Source organism: Porites lutea, chromosome 13, assembly GCF_958299795.1.
Source record: "Porites lutea chromosome 13, jaPorLute2.1, whole genome shotgun sequence".
Lineage (NCBI taxonomy): Eukaryota > Metazoa > Cnidaria > Anthozoa > Scleractinia > Poritidae > Porites > Porites lutea.
Window position 1 is genome coordinate 4,933,885 of NC_133213.1, and position 15,577 is coordinate 4,949,461.

The window sequence follows — 15,577 nt, forward strand, 5'->3', positions numbered from 1 at the left end:
TTTTAATTGTAGAATCTAGAAAACTTTAACAAAGCGTCTCGAGATCTTTCCCACGAGAAACTTATGCACGATATTGGACGGTATTTCATAACCTTCACGCAACGATTTATGTCCATGCACCCTCACGGCACACGACGTTTGAAATCTGATCTGTTGTTTTAGAAACGGAACGGGTACATCTTTATCAGATTTTATCAGCTTCCAAGCGTCGGAGCTCGTATATTTCTACATCTAATGTTAGTTTTTACTATATCAAGGGCCATTCTTCTTGAATAAAACATCGAATTTGTAGAAAGCATTGTTTAAGTTAATGGCTAATTGTCGTTGACGGGTCATTCTTAATAGACAAAAGGTATCACCAATCAATGAATTAAAAGCAATTAAGGGCATATTAGCTTTGGAGGACATAGACGTAACTTGAATCCAAAAAGGCTTCTGCATGCTTCCTTCTTCTGAAAAATATGCTTTGCCTCTTTTTTTTTTTCTTCGCAGTTTTTCGGAAAAACGAAATTCGTTAGCCATTCGGCCTTAAAGTAAGTAATAAAGTATCGATTTAAGTCCCCCTAAAGGATATGACGTCACGTTATGAACGTCACTCAATTTCCACTCAATTTAGGGCATTACATTTTTTCCCCCAAAACAAAGGATGTTCTAATACTGTCCATTTAAGGATTCCAGTATTAGCACTATCAAAAAGGAGAGATTGAGGACCTCTGTGGAAGAGCGTTCTTTTTATCTTGGATTGAACTACATTCCACTGAAGATGTCTCTTAACACCAGGGAATGGTTGTTAGTCTTTATGTTTTCAATTTTAGCATTGGAGGCAACAGGGACGTATTACCCGTATGGAGGAGGTATAGTCATCTGCTTTTTATTCCATAATTTATTTTTTTCATATCCATTTTATTTTAATTTTTTGACTATCCTACTTCATTTAAGGGTAAAGTAAATTATTGACCAAACGGATTTTCCTTTAAAACGACTTACACCATCTAAGATGCAAACTAGTATCGAAATTAGCTTTTTCCAAGAATTAACTTTTACAACAGTGTTTATCCCAAGGACGTTAATTTGAGCACATCATTCTTGAAGGAACGTAACGCCTTTTCGTTTGATGTGAATTTTTGCCAAAGTAATTCTCAAGGTGCTCAAATCAATCTCGTATTCTTTGTGAAATGAAACACATTGGAAATTGAGGAACTGTTTTCTATGATAGTTTTTGCAAATTATCCAAATAACCTTGAAAGTAGCTCTCCAGACAGTTTCTATTATTCGTTTAGATTCCATCAGACTAAAACATTCGACGCGAATCCTAAGGAACTTTCGAAGGATATGAGAAAGAAACTTACATTCAGTCTCCAAACCATGAGTACATTTCCTGTGCTAATTTGTAAGTTTGATTCTAGGAGTCATTAATTATTTGATTAAATAGAACATAAGAAATACCTAAACGTTTTAATCACACTCTTGCCGCGATATTATCACTCCATTAAACCACTGCAATCATTATCGTAGCTCAAAATACTCGTCTCGTTTTTTGATCGAAGAAACTGCCTGAAGGTTTGAAAGTTTGTAGTTGATTGCTCGATTTGTTTTTTTTCCTTGAACTTTTCCTGTATGTTGCCAACTTAAAATAAAGGAAACCTTGATTTTACCTCAACAATTTTCCTCAGTCGTCGTGTTGGTCTCTTGCATTGATATTGCTTCTCTTGAGAGCGCTTTTAAAACGAAAGGGATAGAGAAATATCCTCTGTAAGAGTTACTTAGCAATATTGCAAAGCTATGAGGTTAACTTCCCAGACCATTTGTTACAGTACACATTTCTTTTTTTTTTTTTTCAAATAAAAAAGGAAGAGAGAAAAGATATAATCATTTAATTTGCAAAAAGGAAGAAAACAAAACGAAACAAAAAATGTATATTTTTAGCAATAAATTTCGGTCTTTTCTTCAAGCATTATTTCTATAAGCATTATTCTTTTCGCGAAGTGCAGTTTAAAACTTCTTATTGATTGACATATTATTTACACTTGGGAGACGAGCAATATTTTGTTTGTTGATACAAAAAGGATTTAAAGTGTTCTCTATAGAGCACTCCGATAAAAGCTGATTTAACCCTTTCATTGCCAGAGTGAATAGAGGAGTTTTGTAAGGTGGCTTTAACTTTTGAGTCTGTGGACGAAATCCTATGTTGTGACCATTCAGATGAAACCTCTCTACCTGTACTTTCACTTGGTACTATTTGTTTTTCAAAATTTTACAAAATGAAGTTTGGGAATTTTTGTTCAATGTTGCCTTTGGCCACAATTGGCAGTGAAAGGGTTAAGGGGGATTCTTGTCTGTTTTTCGTTTATTTCTGCCCACTTTCCTTCCTAATGTAGCCAAGACTTCATTCAGTCAAAAAATGGTATCATAAGGTCGTAGTCATTAATACAATAAATATTTGAGAATTTTTGGACAATTTTAAAGAATAAAAATTGGGGGAGGGGTGTTAGAAATTACGGGAAAAGGGTTAATATTGCATTTGGGGGATGAATGGAATAAGTACTAGATAAATAACAGATAGTCCACCACCACCACCACCACAAGGTGCCTCTGAGCTCATTAGCCACTGACTGGTTTTCGCGTGCGCTTTTTCTACCTTACTATACTTCCTTCTGAAATTAACCTTATTTCCCCCCCAAAAACGACCGAAATGCCCCCTTAACCTAACACTATTGTAAAAGTTTGGCCAACACAAGAAGGGTCAGTTATTTAAACGAAGTCTAACTTAGGCCGCGTTTTAAGAAATCATTGGACCTCCAGATCTTTTTCTTAGTGGGTTAACTTTAAGAAAACAAATGCTTTTCCAGTCGACGCTGTAGGCTTTATTGAAATTGTTCACGACAAATGGAGTTTAGATAACAGTCTTGGGCAAACTGATGCGCTGGAACGCGATTTTGTTAAACAGGGGCTAAACTCCGTTTAAATAACTGTCGCAATGTATTTGCAGCTGAAGTCGGGTCTTTAGAAAGTAACATAGATACAAAGAAATAAATTCAGTGCGAAAAAGAAAAAAACAAAAACAAAGTAAAGTAAGTAGAAGGCACGCCTTCTATCAAGCGAAGTTCATGAGTTAACGTCCTTTACTAGACTGTTAAGGTTTTAAACCTCGAATGACTGATGTAAAAGGCCACCCCTTAAGCACTGGTTTACTGTATTTATCAGATATATTTTGGCGCACTTAAGTGACAATGGGTGGCAATTTTTGCCACATCAGATCATAAGCAACGTGTGGTTCCATCCTTTTGTAAGTCAAAAATACGAGGTCTTTTGTGGAACAAATGTCTGGGGAACAGCAATAAAAGCATTTTTTTTTTTTGAAATCGTAACGACAAAAGACAAGGAAAACCCTAAGTTTTATTACAGTACCTATATGCTTTTTTAAGTCCAAGTTTTGATAAAATCCACACTAGCTGCTATTCGGAATGACGTCATTGGCCCCAGCAGTCGCGTCACGTCCCGTGAATTGAACCGTAAACCAACTTGTACAACCACAGGGAGCATAGGAGTTATTTGTAACGTTGATTGCAGTTCAAAGCACAGTTCGCCTTTGTTACTTAAAATGAACGATCAAACCGTCTTTCGATCCTGTTACAAACCTGGTCAGCATTTCTGTTACGCAACATATTTAACGCAGACAGCGCTTGGTGCTTCGCTCGGTTCGGAATGCGCCCGAGGGGGGGGGGGGGCACTCCCATACATAACCTATACGGGTATGTGCCGCCCAAAGGGGTCGTGATTTTGAAGCTCCTGATTTAGAACGGGGTATCCATTTCAGAGGCGTTTTCTAGAACGGGGTATAATATTTCGAACGCACGAAAGCTCCACTTTTGTAAGCAGCCATTTGAAAGTATTCAAGGACAGATTGCTTTTAAAAATACGGTTCAATGCGTTAACAAGCAAACTGTTGTACTCTTGCCGCACCCTAAAAAGGAGTATAAAAATTGGCCCATTTCTAGAAAGGGGTATCAGTTTTAGGGCGAATTCTAGAAAGGGGTATAAAAAATTGGCCCATTTTTAGAAAGGGGTATCAATTTTAGGGGAAATCTTTTCTAGAACGGGGTGCCAATTTGGAGTCTCGGGCGGCACATACCCACCCAAAAAATACCCAAGTGCCCCCCCCCCCCCGGGGGAATGCGTCGCCCGTTCGTTCCCACCGAGCATTGGATAATGTCTTATCAGGTTTGTAACAAGATCGCATGACGGTTTGATCGGTCATGTTCATGATATTCGATTCTAAAGTAAGCAAAGGCCAATCGCGCTATATTTATACCTGAAAATTTTAACTGCAATCACGGTCACAAATAACTCCTCTGCTACATGTAGAAGTCCAAACGAGCTTATCATTGATAAACACATCGACTGGTGTCGACACGCCAGTGGGTTAATTTATGCTTCTTATCGCCAAAAATTTACTCATTTACTTAGAGTGCTTTTTGAATGAATAGTCAATTACACGAGCAAACCAGAGATTTAATACTTGCACAAATCCAACGAAAAAGATATGAAATGCCTAGGAAGTTGCACGTCTCAACGCGGATATATACTTTAACAATAATTACCTTCTATTGGGCACTAGAAACTGAGGTGAACAAAATGAATTACGCTTGAACGGAAGTGTTTTCGAGGGTTTTCAAAAATAGGTTATGAGGATAAAAATAAATAAATAATAAGAGTAACAATGCTAATAATATTAATGATAATAAATAGTGATTCTAATAAAAGATGCAATGGAAATTAATGCCTAGATTGTGTTTTTCATCTGAAAAACCAAAGTTGAGTTTTTTGGTACCGCGTTAGCTTGTGGAAACTATCAAGGCCCAGTTTTCAGCGCTGTTTATGTTATGTATGTTTGATAAATCACTCCTATTCTTGAATTAAACCACGTTTATCAAGTTCATAAGGTATACTTATACCTTACAATAAATCCTCAACTTGTAAGCTAGAATAAAAGAAAAAGACTGTACTTTCTATTACCACTGCTTCTGGCACTGAACCTCTGCGTCTATTCCACAGGATCCCCAACATCTGCACCCGTTTGCTCCTCCCTGATCAATGCCAATTCAGATTTTTCTGCATCATCGAGCAGTGAAGGACCTGGAATCCCTGTGGTTGGTGGAAATGACGTGTGGTGCTCTCGAGACATAAATCTCAACCAATACCTTACAGTCGATTTAGGTAAATGTGGTGTCAGTCATGTGACAGAGAAGTGTTTAAAGCGAATATCCCATAATTTTTAAGTCACTTTAGCTTGTAGAACCCATTTGTGGCGCAAACGGTACACTGTAAGAAATATCCCGAAGGGGGCAGGGGTAGTGGACTAAAAAACAATTCCCCTCGGTGCCATGATGTGGTTGTGGATTTGCTTGCTCGTCGCAGAGCTATTAGGCCATTTCCGAGCCGCCCCAGAAAGTTTCCCTTTCAAAGCGAGGTTAGGCACAAAACCTTTCTTGGGAAAATGAGTTTTATTTGCATGAGAAGAAGGAATCATTTTCTCATCAATGGCTTCCCACTTAGCCTCTTTTAAAACAGAGGTTTGAGGCATCTCGGAAAAGGCCTGTTCTAAGGCTTCACCCCATGTATTCCGGATTCCAGGTACTATATTCCAGTATTTGTCAGTAGAACTTGGATTCTGGATTCCAATCGGCAGTGGGATTCCGGATTCCTTGAGCTGTATTCCAGATTCCAAAACCCGGGTTTCCGGATTCTATAAGCAAAATTTCCCGGATTCCACAAGAAAAAATATCCCGGATTCCCTAACATGTAGCCTGCGTTGCAGCTGACCTCGCGCACTCGTCTAAACCATTTTTATCGGGGGCGAAAGGCTAGCTTTTAGACAGATTTCCTTCTTTGTAACACAAATCAAATTTGAATAAATTAGCACTAAAACTGAGGCAGGTGTATAACAGTCGAGAGTATAATTAACAACGTCTCTCAGAGCAACAATTGTATCTTTTTCTTCTATCATTTCTACGTCCACCTTCTTCCTCATATTATCTTATTCTATTTTAATTCTATATTTTCTTATTTCATGTGATCTCAAGTAATCATTTCATCTGGCTTATCTCATCTCATAAGTCTAATCCTATCTCCAAGCGCGGTTTATCATATTTTATATTTTTTTTCTCATCTTTTAATCGTTGTTTTTTTTTCCTTCGGTCATCTTTTCGTTTATACGCTTCCTTTCCACTTTTAGGTTTTGTTTTGTCTATGGACCGCATTCTAGTTCAAGGAAAACCAAATACTCAGAAATCAGTCACTCAGTATCACATTAAAATAAGTACAAATGGTGTCAACTATCAGTTTATCCAAGAAGGTGGACGTCCGCAGGTAAGGGTTTTCGTTAATCGTTGTGGTTTAGTTGTTTGTTTTTGTTTAGAGCAAAATTTAGAGCGGTTTTCATTTGACTGTCGAAAAGTAATTGGTTTTGCACTTTCTACACGATGCGATTGGCTTAAAAGATTCGCGCCACCTTTTCATCCAATCAGAAGTAAGACCAAAGCCAATTGTGACGCGCTCGCATGCATTTTCCCGCGCTTTGCGTCAGCCACATGTAATTACTTCAAGTTTTGATTGGTTCAATGTATTGTCTGTGTCCTATGTGATTGGCCAGAGTAATTACTTTGGTTTTGGTTTTACGACACTCAAACGAAAACCACTCTATTTAACGATAGAAGATCATCAGATACATTTTGTCTTCCTCTCTGTTTCTTACAGTACTTCTGGGGACCTTGGTTTGATGGAGATGCAGTTGAAAGCACAGACCTTTCAAATCCGGTGCAAGCTCGTTATGTGAAATTTATACCAGTCGAGCCCATGATACAGCACAATAATCACCTTTGTATGCGGGTGGATGTACAAAGCTGCCAAATCGGTACGTAAGAAAAACGTTATTCTATCTTGCCCTCTTGTGCTCTTTACACATGCACATATTAAGTTATCTCGGAATGCCTATCGAGCAACACGAACGTCTAGAATCTTGCAAACCGCAATTTAAGCTTCAAAGATTAGAGCACAGTGTAAATCACATCCCATGATGAGGCTTTGACCTGTATTCCCGCGCCCATTTCGTATGTTTTGGTTACAGCTAAATCAAAAAAGGTTGCTTTGGTAATAAATTGATCATTGGTAATTGGGCATTGGGTATATGGAACAATGCAATGATTTGGTTGAGTGACCCGCCAACCAATAGCTTCCCAGAGCAAACTTTATTGAATCAGCTATATACAAACTTAACTCTCGTTAGCCTGAGTGAGTAAAAGGCGTGTGTATAGCGCCGAAGTTGTTTGGGGAGGGAAGAGAGCGAGGGAAAAGCAAATCTCAAATCTCAAATCTCAAATCTCAAATCTTCTCTCTCCTAACCCAACCTCCCCCCCCCCCCCCCGCCCCCCACCACCACCACACCACCACCACCAAAGAAGAATGATACTTAGGCTTAAGTCTCTTTCTTTCGCAGAACCTGATCCAGTGCACGGTAACTGGTCAGAGTGGACTCCATACACTGGGTGCTCTGAAGCTTGCGGTGGGTTCAAGACTCGATCAAGAAATTGCACAAATCCCGCACCTGCATTTAATGGGACACGGTGCCTTGGTCACTCCAGTGAGGACGTTAAATGTCGCAATAATTGTAGTGGTCAGTGCAATTATCATTCAGTTTTCTTTCTTTTCTTTTTCTTCTTTTTTTTCTTTCTTTTTCATATTGTTTTGAATTTAACATTTTCTGCATGGAAAATCAAACTGAACATCAAATTAGAGAAAAGCGAGAAAAGCTAGAAGGTGGACACACAACGTAGTTTATTGCAACTATGGACATCTCACTGAAACCTATTAATGCACCTTTGATGGTCATTCCAGGGATTGATATTTACATGTTACTTTACTACGTCAAAAGGGTTGTGTCACTGCTGTGTAGTTCAGTTTTGTCTTGTATTGTCAACAGAGACGAGAAGTCGTTTCGTCATGTTGCCATGGTAGCAAAATTTCTGGATGACAACAAACCGAAAACGTCACTTAAAAAGTGAATTTACACTGTTTCAGACTCCCTCGATCTTATTCGATTTGAATTAATTTATCGAATGCTGCCGAAATTTTCTGGGATTAAATCCGAAAGGACCGTATTTCAGTTAAGAAAAAGAAAAAGAAAATTTTTGTGTTGTGTTCACCTACTTTATAAAGCGGGCGCATGAAATTAGGAAGTTTCACTTCGTAGTCCTCCAACGATGGCCAAGAAATGTACAAAAAAGCGTGATGCACGTGCAAAGTTGTTGTTTTGCTATTTAAACTTTTTTTTTCGCCGTTCTCGTTGCTGTCGCCATCTTCGTTGCTTAAGTTTCCTGTTGTTGTGATGCAAAAATTGTGCTACCATGGTAACGTGACGTCACACTTCTCCTCTCTATTACACGTCCTTATTCGCAATGGAACGTAACGTTAGCAGAGAAATTACTGGCAAATGTCGAAATCACAGCTTTATGTTAAACAATTATGTCTCCCAATCATTAGATCAATCATCACAAACAACATAAATGAACTTTGAAAAACTGTTAGCCAAACAGGTTTTGAAAAAGCACAATTGCAATCCGTTCTAATCTTCTTCAAGTTCGTCCATCCGCGCCTTCGTTCATATATGCTTGGCTATTTATACCTTCTTTTAATCCTTTCACTGCCAAATGTAGTTAAAGGCAAATTTCGACCAGATTTCCAAAGTTCATTTTTTAACATTGTGAAAACAAAAAGTACCATGTGAAAGTACAGGAAGGGAGCTTTCATTTGAATGGTCACATCGTAGGATTTCGTCCACAAACGCAAAAGTTACAGTCACCTTTCAAAACTCCATCAAGCACTCTGGCAGTGAATGGGTTAACGTTTTGAGTGGTCGTTTTCAAGGTCCTCTCAATTTGATGGCAGTTTCCACCGTTTGAATTTCGATCGATTTTGTGACAGCTTTTTTTGAGACCCTTGTGTCGTGGTAATATTTGAAAATCTACCCTTTGTTTTTTCCATTTAGTTGATGGTGGATACACGAATTGGACCCCTTGGACATCTTGCAGCAAGTCCTGCGGGGGTGGCACACGGGTCAGAGATCGCGTTTGCACTAATCCACCACCCTCCAATAATGGGCAACCCTGTTCAGGAGCAAGCTACGAAAACGAAAATTGTAACACCCAACCGTGCCCAGGTGAGTCACCATGCTTTAAAGGGTTGCATTTAAATAATTTTCAATTTTGGAAGTGCACTTCTTTCGGTCGAAACATCTATCAAAACATCGATGCCTAGTCGGCGGTCAGCCACCAAGTGAGCTAACCAATGAGTTAATAATCTCATCCAAGACTGAATTTTTTCACAGTAAATAAATGAATAGCACTTCTTTTAACAACAAATGATGCGAATTGTAGAAAAGACAAGGAAAGAAAAGCCGCTTTCAAAGGGCACTAGTCGCGATTCATCCCCATTTGTATAATACGCTTCCGAAACTCTTCGTCTCATATTAGTCGAGCATTCATATACTTTCAAAAAGTTGTAGCAGCCTCAAATTCCTTGTCATGAAGTTCTAGTGAAAAGAACGTAAGAACAGAATGGCATGTGACATAATTATGTGATGCATCTTTTCTTTCCCTCCAGTTGATGGTGATTGGTCATCCTGGACAAATTGGACTCCCTGTTCTCGCTCTTGTGGAGGCGGTTCACAACACAGAAGCCGTCGTTGTGACAGTCCCAAGCCGCAGCACAACGGTCAACCTTGTAGTGGGGATGACAGGGAAACCCGACAGTGTAATGATAAAAAATGCCCAGGTGGGAGAATCAACCAGTGCAGTTTATTACAGAGGGGATGGTGAGAAAGATAGAAAGAAAAAAACAAATTCTAAAACAAGGCACCCCGAATTTCATGCCAAAATTTTGAGGTTCTTGGAATTTCCTATAGTGGCGGCAATTTAACAAGATTGCACATTTTACAATAACTGAGCGATTTCTCGCGCGCTGATTGGTCGAGAGCTATGGTCAATAAGAGTGAACACCATGGCAAATCGACAACAATTTTCTATGGTCTGTATTCTTATCGTCCATAAAAATGACGTCGAAACGTTCAAAACTTTCCCGTAAAACCACTCGATCGCCTGCGGCTCGTATTTCCAGTTGCGTTTGAACATCTTGACGTCATTTCTATGGTCGATAAGGGTAAAGACCATGGAAAATTGCTGTCCAATTTTTAAGTTATGCTATTTAGCATTTTGAAATCAATAAATAAATACTATTTATTAACAGAGTTTTAATATGTTTGTACAGTTGATGGAAATTGGTCTTCGTGGCGTTATGAGAAATGCAGTGTTTCATGTGGACGGGGAAAACAAAATCGAACGCGTTCATGTTCGAACCCACCCCCCTCATCAGGTGGAGCTGATTGTAAAGGTGATGCCTGGGAAACGTTGGACTGCAACAGTGGACCCTGCCCGAGTATGTTACGTTTTTGTTCCAAACTTAAACATTCTAAAAGAATTCTTACTTTGTAGCAAAAACTCTCAATCTTAGTAAAACCTTAAGCCCGTTTTTTTGTGTGGACATTATTTTTTCAGTCAAGTAACCTCAAATTACCCGATCTAGAAAACATGTGGAAAAATGGACGGTTTTAAGGTTATCTCGTACGTCTTTGTGGCTCTAAATACAGTGGAACCCCGTTAATACGGTCACCAACGTTCTCGTGTTATCGTAAAACGACGATTTTGACTTCAAATGATAATTTTGCGCGAGGGAACTGGAGCGAGTTTCAAGACAAACACCTTTTTAGCAGAATTATCAAAATCGCTATAAAAAGCGTTAGGACTAAAAAAGGAGCCATAATTAACTCTTTTTAGGCGATCGGTGAAAATCACCGCTCCCTTTGAAGTTGCAATATTATGCGTACTAGGTGATGCGCAGTACAAAGTCAGGAAATTGTCTTAAGCTTCAAAACTTCATAAAAACCAGTAAATGCAAAAGGTATTGTGATAAACACTGCTATAGCTTGTTTCCAAGAACTTTTTCCTTTCCAGTTACAAACCCCCTCGAATATAAGCCCCTCCGTTTATAAACGAAGGTGCATAAACCCAGGGCTAATAAGCGACAGCTTACGGTATGTTATGTGAAACAAACTCTGATATTAGTCACAGTTTCTTTTGCCGCTCGAGCCACATAAGGCTAACTGCGCTGTAGGGTTATACGATGCAGAGGCGGATCTAGGGGGAGGGTGCAGGGGGTGCGCACCCCCCACCCCCCCCCCCCCCCATATGACTTGCGGTTTTCTAATACAACTGGTATTCTGCAAAAAAAAAAAAAAAAACTATGTGGTTTATTGGTGTTGAAGTAGAGCAAGAGACGACTGCACCCCCTCCTAAAAAAAATCCTGGATCCGCCCCTGTGATGTAAGTTTAACATTTACATTATTGAAGGTGATGTAATTGGAAATATTGCACCAAGGGCACCATCTTCATTCATCAATTTTTTTTTGTTTTGTAGAAACTAATAACCAAAGCGAATCACTAACTTATAGTATATCGCATTTGCTGATTAATGATTCGATATCATGAGCGATTTGTGAAATTTCATGGGATTTAAGACGAGCTCGTCATGAAAATTTGAAATTAGATTTCACGAATATTTTACAACGCAAAAGTACCTATCAATTAACGTGATTAACTTTGTAATTTCTTTTATTTATTTCTTCCTTTTTTATTGTTTCTTTCTTTATCTATTTGTTGTAATTCCCGTGCCGAAGTGTTTTGATATTTTTCTATTTCCTTAGTTTCCCCAATTAGTTTGTATGAGCTAAACACATCGACACTCAAATGAAGTTGTTATGTTATGTTATGTTAGTTGCTATGTTAGTGTATATTAAGAATGCCTTTTTCATTTCATTTCCTCTTCAGCCCTACCACCGACGACAGCCGGTACACCAGGTACATTATTGAATGTTTTTTTTTCTTTTCAAGGATCTTTTTTTTTTCGGTTGACGCACTAAAAATTAATTTGTGCTCCTGTCTATGTATAATGTTGCTGACAAGTCTTAAGCTTATCGGATCACAAAAACGCGCCTTCCACCATTTTCACACTATAAGACGCGAACTGTCTTTCTCCTGAGACTTTTATATAATACCCGTTTACATCATTTTATATATTTACGTACTTTTTCACTTTCCTTACAGCTACCACCACGCCGAGTCCAACTCCAGGTAATAATAATAATGATGATGATGATAATAGTAGTGATAATAGTAGTGATAATGGTGGAGGCAAATTATTTGGCTTTACAAGCGTGGTGGAGGGGTTGAACTTGTACTACCATGAACTATTACAGCTGGCAGTCAGGGCGGAACTTAACTCGGCAGTTGGGGCCTTCTGATTTCAACTCCAGTCCTTTATCCGCTCCACCACACTGCCTCCGGTTGGTAAAACGGCAAGGAGCTTCCACCATTTCCTCACTATAAGACGCGAACTGTCTTTCTCCTGAGACCTATATGTAATACCCGTTTGCATCAGTTTATATATTTACGTACTTTTTCACTTTCCTTACAGATACCACCACGCCGAGTCCAACTCCAGGTAATAATAATGATGACGAGGAGGAGATAACAGTAATGACAATAGTAGTGATAATGGTGGAGGCAAATAAGTCGGCTTTACAAGCTTGGTCGAGGGGTTGAACTCGCACTACCATGAACTATTACAGCTGGCGGTAACTGTCCTGAGACCTTTATATAATACTCGTTTTTATTATATAGACACGATTGTTTTACTAAAAAATATACCACTCGTAAAATTCATAAAAACTACACCCGGGACCCGAGTGGTTTATTTTCCATAATCTCACACGTGAGTTTATCGATGACGTAATTTCGGTAATTTCCCTCTATTATGTTATCGATGTCTTTTTGTCTATATGATAAAAAGAACATTACACTGCGGCTTGAAGATATGAATTTTATTTTCTCATGGCCAAAACAATATTTTACTCATTCGCTGCACTCGTTCGTAAAATATTGTTTTGCCACTCGATTCGCGTCACCGTGTAATATCCTCTATACATCAGTTTATATATTTACGTACTATTTCACTTTCCTTACAGATACCACCACGCCGAGTCCAACTCCAGGTAATAATAATGATGATGATGAGATAATAGTAATGATAATAGTAGTGATAATGCAGGGACCGCGCAGCAAGTTTTCGAGTGGGGGGGCTAAAGAAGAATGCGTGAAGGAAAAATTTGGGGGGGGGGGGGGGCGGGGGGGGGCATGCTTGTGGATTTCTATTCAATTTCTCTAAAGTGACGGAAAATGCGAATAACGATAAAACTATTGATTTTTTTCCACATCTTTAGTGATGTTGCTATCGGGTCTGAAAATTCACCATCACTAAATTGAAATATCATAGATTGTTATGTTATACTACTGATATCAACCTTTAATTACTATAAATAAGCCAAAAATCCAACGATTTTGCTTGAGCTGCCTTGAACTCAAGGCTGTATAATTACTGAGCAATTATTGCACGAGGCTGAGTATGATATGAAGAGTTATGCAGATCGAGGGGGTTATCCGCCAAAGCCGAAGGCTTGAGCCCGGTGGATAACACCCTCCGAGATCTGTATATCTTCATATCATACGAAAGCCGAGTTCCATAATTGTTTAATTATTCACTCAAAATATTTACACGGCGAAACAAAACGGTAACTAAAAATAGTTTAGTTAATGATATTAAAGTTACTGTACATCATTTACTCGAAAAGTGCCAAAATTACGCTTTCTGTTTGTGTTGCGGTCGGTAAATTCGTTTGCTATGTCAGTGGTGGAAAACCTGTCCGTTCTTTCTTTGTGTATGTTTAAAACTGTCAGGTTACTAAATCGTTCCTGGTTCATTCTTGAACGGAGCCATGTTTTTAGCCTCCGGGTAGTCGAAAAGGATCTTTCACCGGCTGCACTGGTTGCTGGATTTACGACAATCAGCTTACATAACGTGATAACTTCTTTTATCATTTCCCGTTCTGGGTTGGGCAGCTCGTTAATTTTTACTATGATGTCGTCAAAACAAAAATAATCACCATCCTTCAGCAGCACTTGCAAAATTTCCATCTGGGCGGTTAACACTGAAATATTAACATCATCGTTGTACAGTTTTTCCAGGAAAAAGAGGCCATTTAAAAGACGTTTACCTCTGCTAGGTTAGAATCGAAAAAATATTTTACAATTGTAACGACTTATGCTTCATTCTGTCTATTTATCTGCGCGTTTGTCTTTGCCAGTAACTGTGGTCACTTTCGAATTAACGATTTTTTGCTATTTTTCACTCCGTTACTTTTGTTAAATTATTTTTTGTTTAATTTATTTTTATTCTTGCAAAAAAGTGGGGGGGCTAAAGCCCCCCAGCCCCTCCCTCTGCGCGGTCCCTGTAATGGTGGAGGCAAATAAGTTGGCTTTACAGGCTTGGTCGAGGGGTTGAACTCGCACTACCATGAACTATTACAGCTGCTGTAACTGTCCTGAGACCTGTATATAATACCCGTTTTTATTGTATAGACACGATTGTTTTACTGGAAAATATACCACTCGTAAAATTCATAAAAACTACATCCGGGACCTGAGTGGTTTATTTTCCATAATCTCACACGTGAGTTTATCGATGACGTAATTTCGGTAATTTCCCTCTATTATTTTATCGATGTCTTTTTGTCTATATGATAAAAAGAACATTAGACGGCGGCTTGAAGATACGAATTTTATTTTCTCATGGCCAAACCAATATTTTACTCATTCGCTGCGCTCGTTTGTAAAATATTGTTTTGCCACTCGATTCGCGTCACAGTGTAATATCCTCTATACATCAGTTTATATATTTACGTACTTTTTCACTTTCCTTACAGATACCACCACGCCGAGTCCAACTCCAGGTAATAATAATGATGATGATGAGATAATAGTAATGATAATAGTAGTGATAATAGTAGTGATAATGGTGGAGGCAAATAAGTTGGCTTTACAAGCTTGGTCGAGGGGTTGAACTCGCACTACCATGAACTATTACAGCTGCTGTAACTGTCCTGAGACCTATTCTTGGTTTTCACATGACGTCACCAAAATTCAAACTAAGAAACTATCGCTTCTTCTGAGTTTCTACTTTCATGTGATATTAGAGCACATTAAAACCTTTATACATAAAAAATGTCGGTTCAAAAGGGTTCTTTGTTTTGCGATACAGGACGCTTGAATCTCCAGGCTTTTACGTGACGCGGCATTTAGCTGGCGTCCGGGAAAGCTCTTATGTGGGTTAAAAACATTACGGGGTTTTGGAGATTTTGCTATCTAAACATTCCTTGTCTTAGAATGAACATTACTTTAATCTTTATGAGTTCCTCAAGCGAAGAATTCGCGAATAACTAAGAAAACTCAAAAAACAGATGTTTCTGTTGGTTTCCGGCGGCCATATTTGTGCCCCTGAAAGGGACACAAACATGGCGTCTCCATACAAAGCTTTATAAATTTGGGTAAAACGTTTTTCCGAATATCTCGCATAT

General features: G+C 38.7%; 1 protein-coding gene across 1 annotated transcript in view; it reads left to right on the forward strand.

The window, feature by feature from the left end:
• Positions 1-696: 696 nt before the first annotated feature.
• The window catches only part of LOC140923631 (coadhesin-like), a 30,225-nt gene continuing 15,344 nt past the window's right edge, over positions 697-15,577 (forward strand). The window contains exons 1-10 of the mRNA XM_073373702.1: positions 697-854; positions 6,236-6,369; positions 6,757-6,913; positions 7,496-7,672; positions 9,044-9,214; positions 9,658-9,828; positions 12,213-12,239; positions 12,583-12,609; positions 13,133-13,159; positions 14,927-14,953. Of these exons, the coding sequence (XP_073229803.1) occupies positions 764-854; positions 6,236-6,369; positions 6,757-6,913; positions 7,496-7,672; positions 9,044-9,214; positions 9,658-9,828; positions 12,213-12,239; positions 12,583-12,609; positions 13,133-13,159; positions 14,927-14,953 (1,009 nt within the window). The 5' untranslated portion in view covers positions 697-763. The remainder of the gene's footprint in view (positions 855-6,235; positions 6,370-6,756; positions 6,914-7,495; positions 7,673-9,043; positions 9,215-9,657; positions 9,829-12,212; positions 12,240-12,582; positions 12,610-13,132; positions 13,160-14,926; positions 14,954-15,577) is intronic.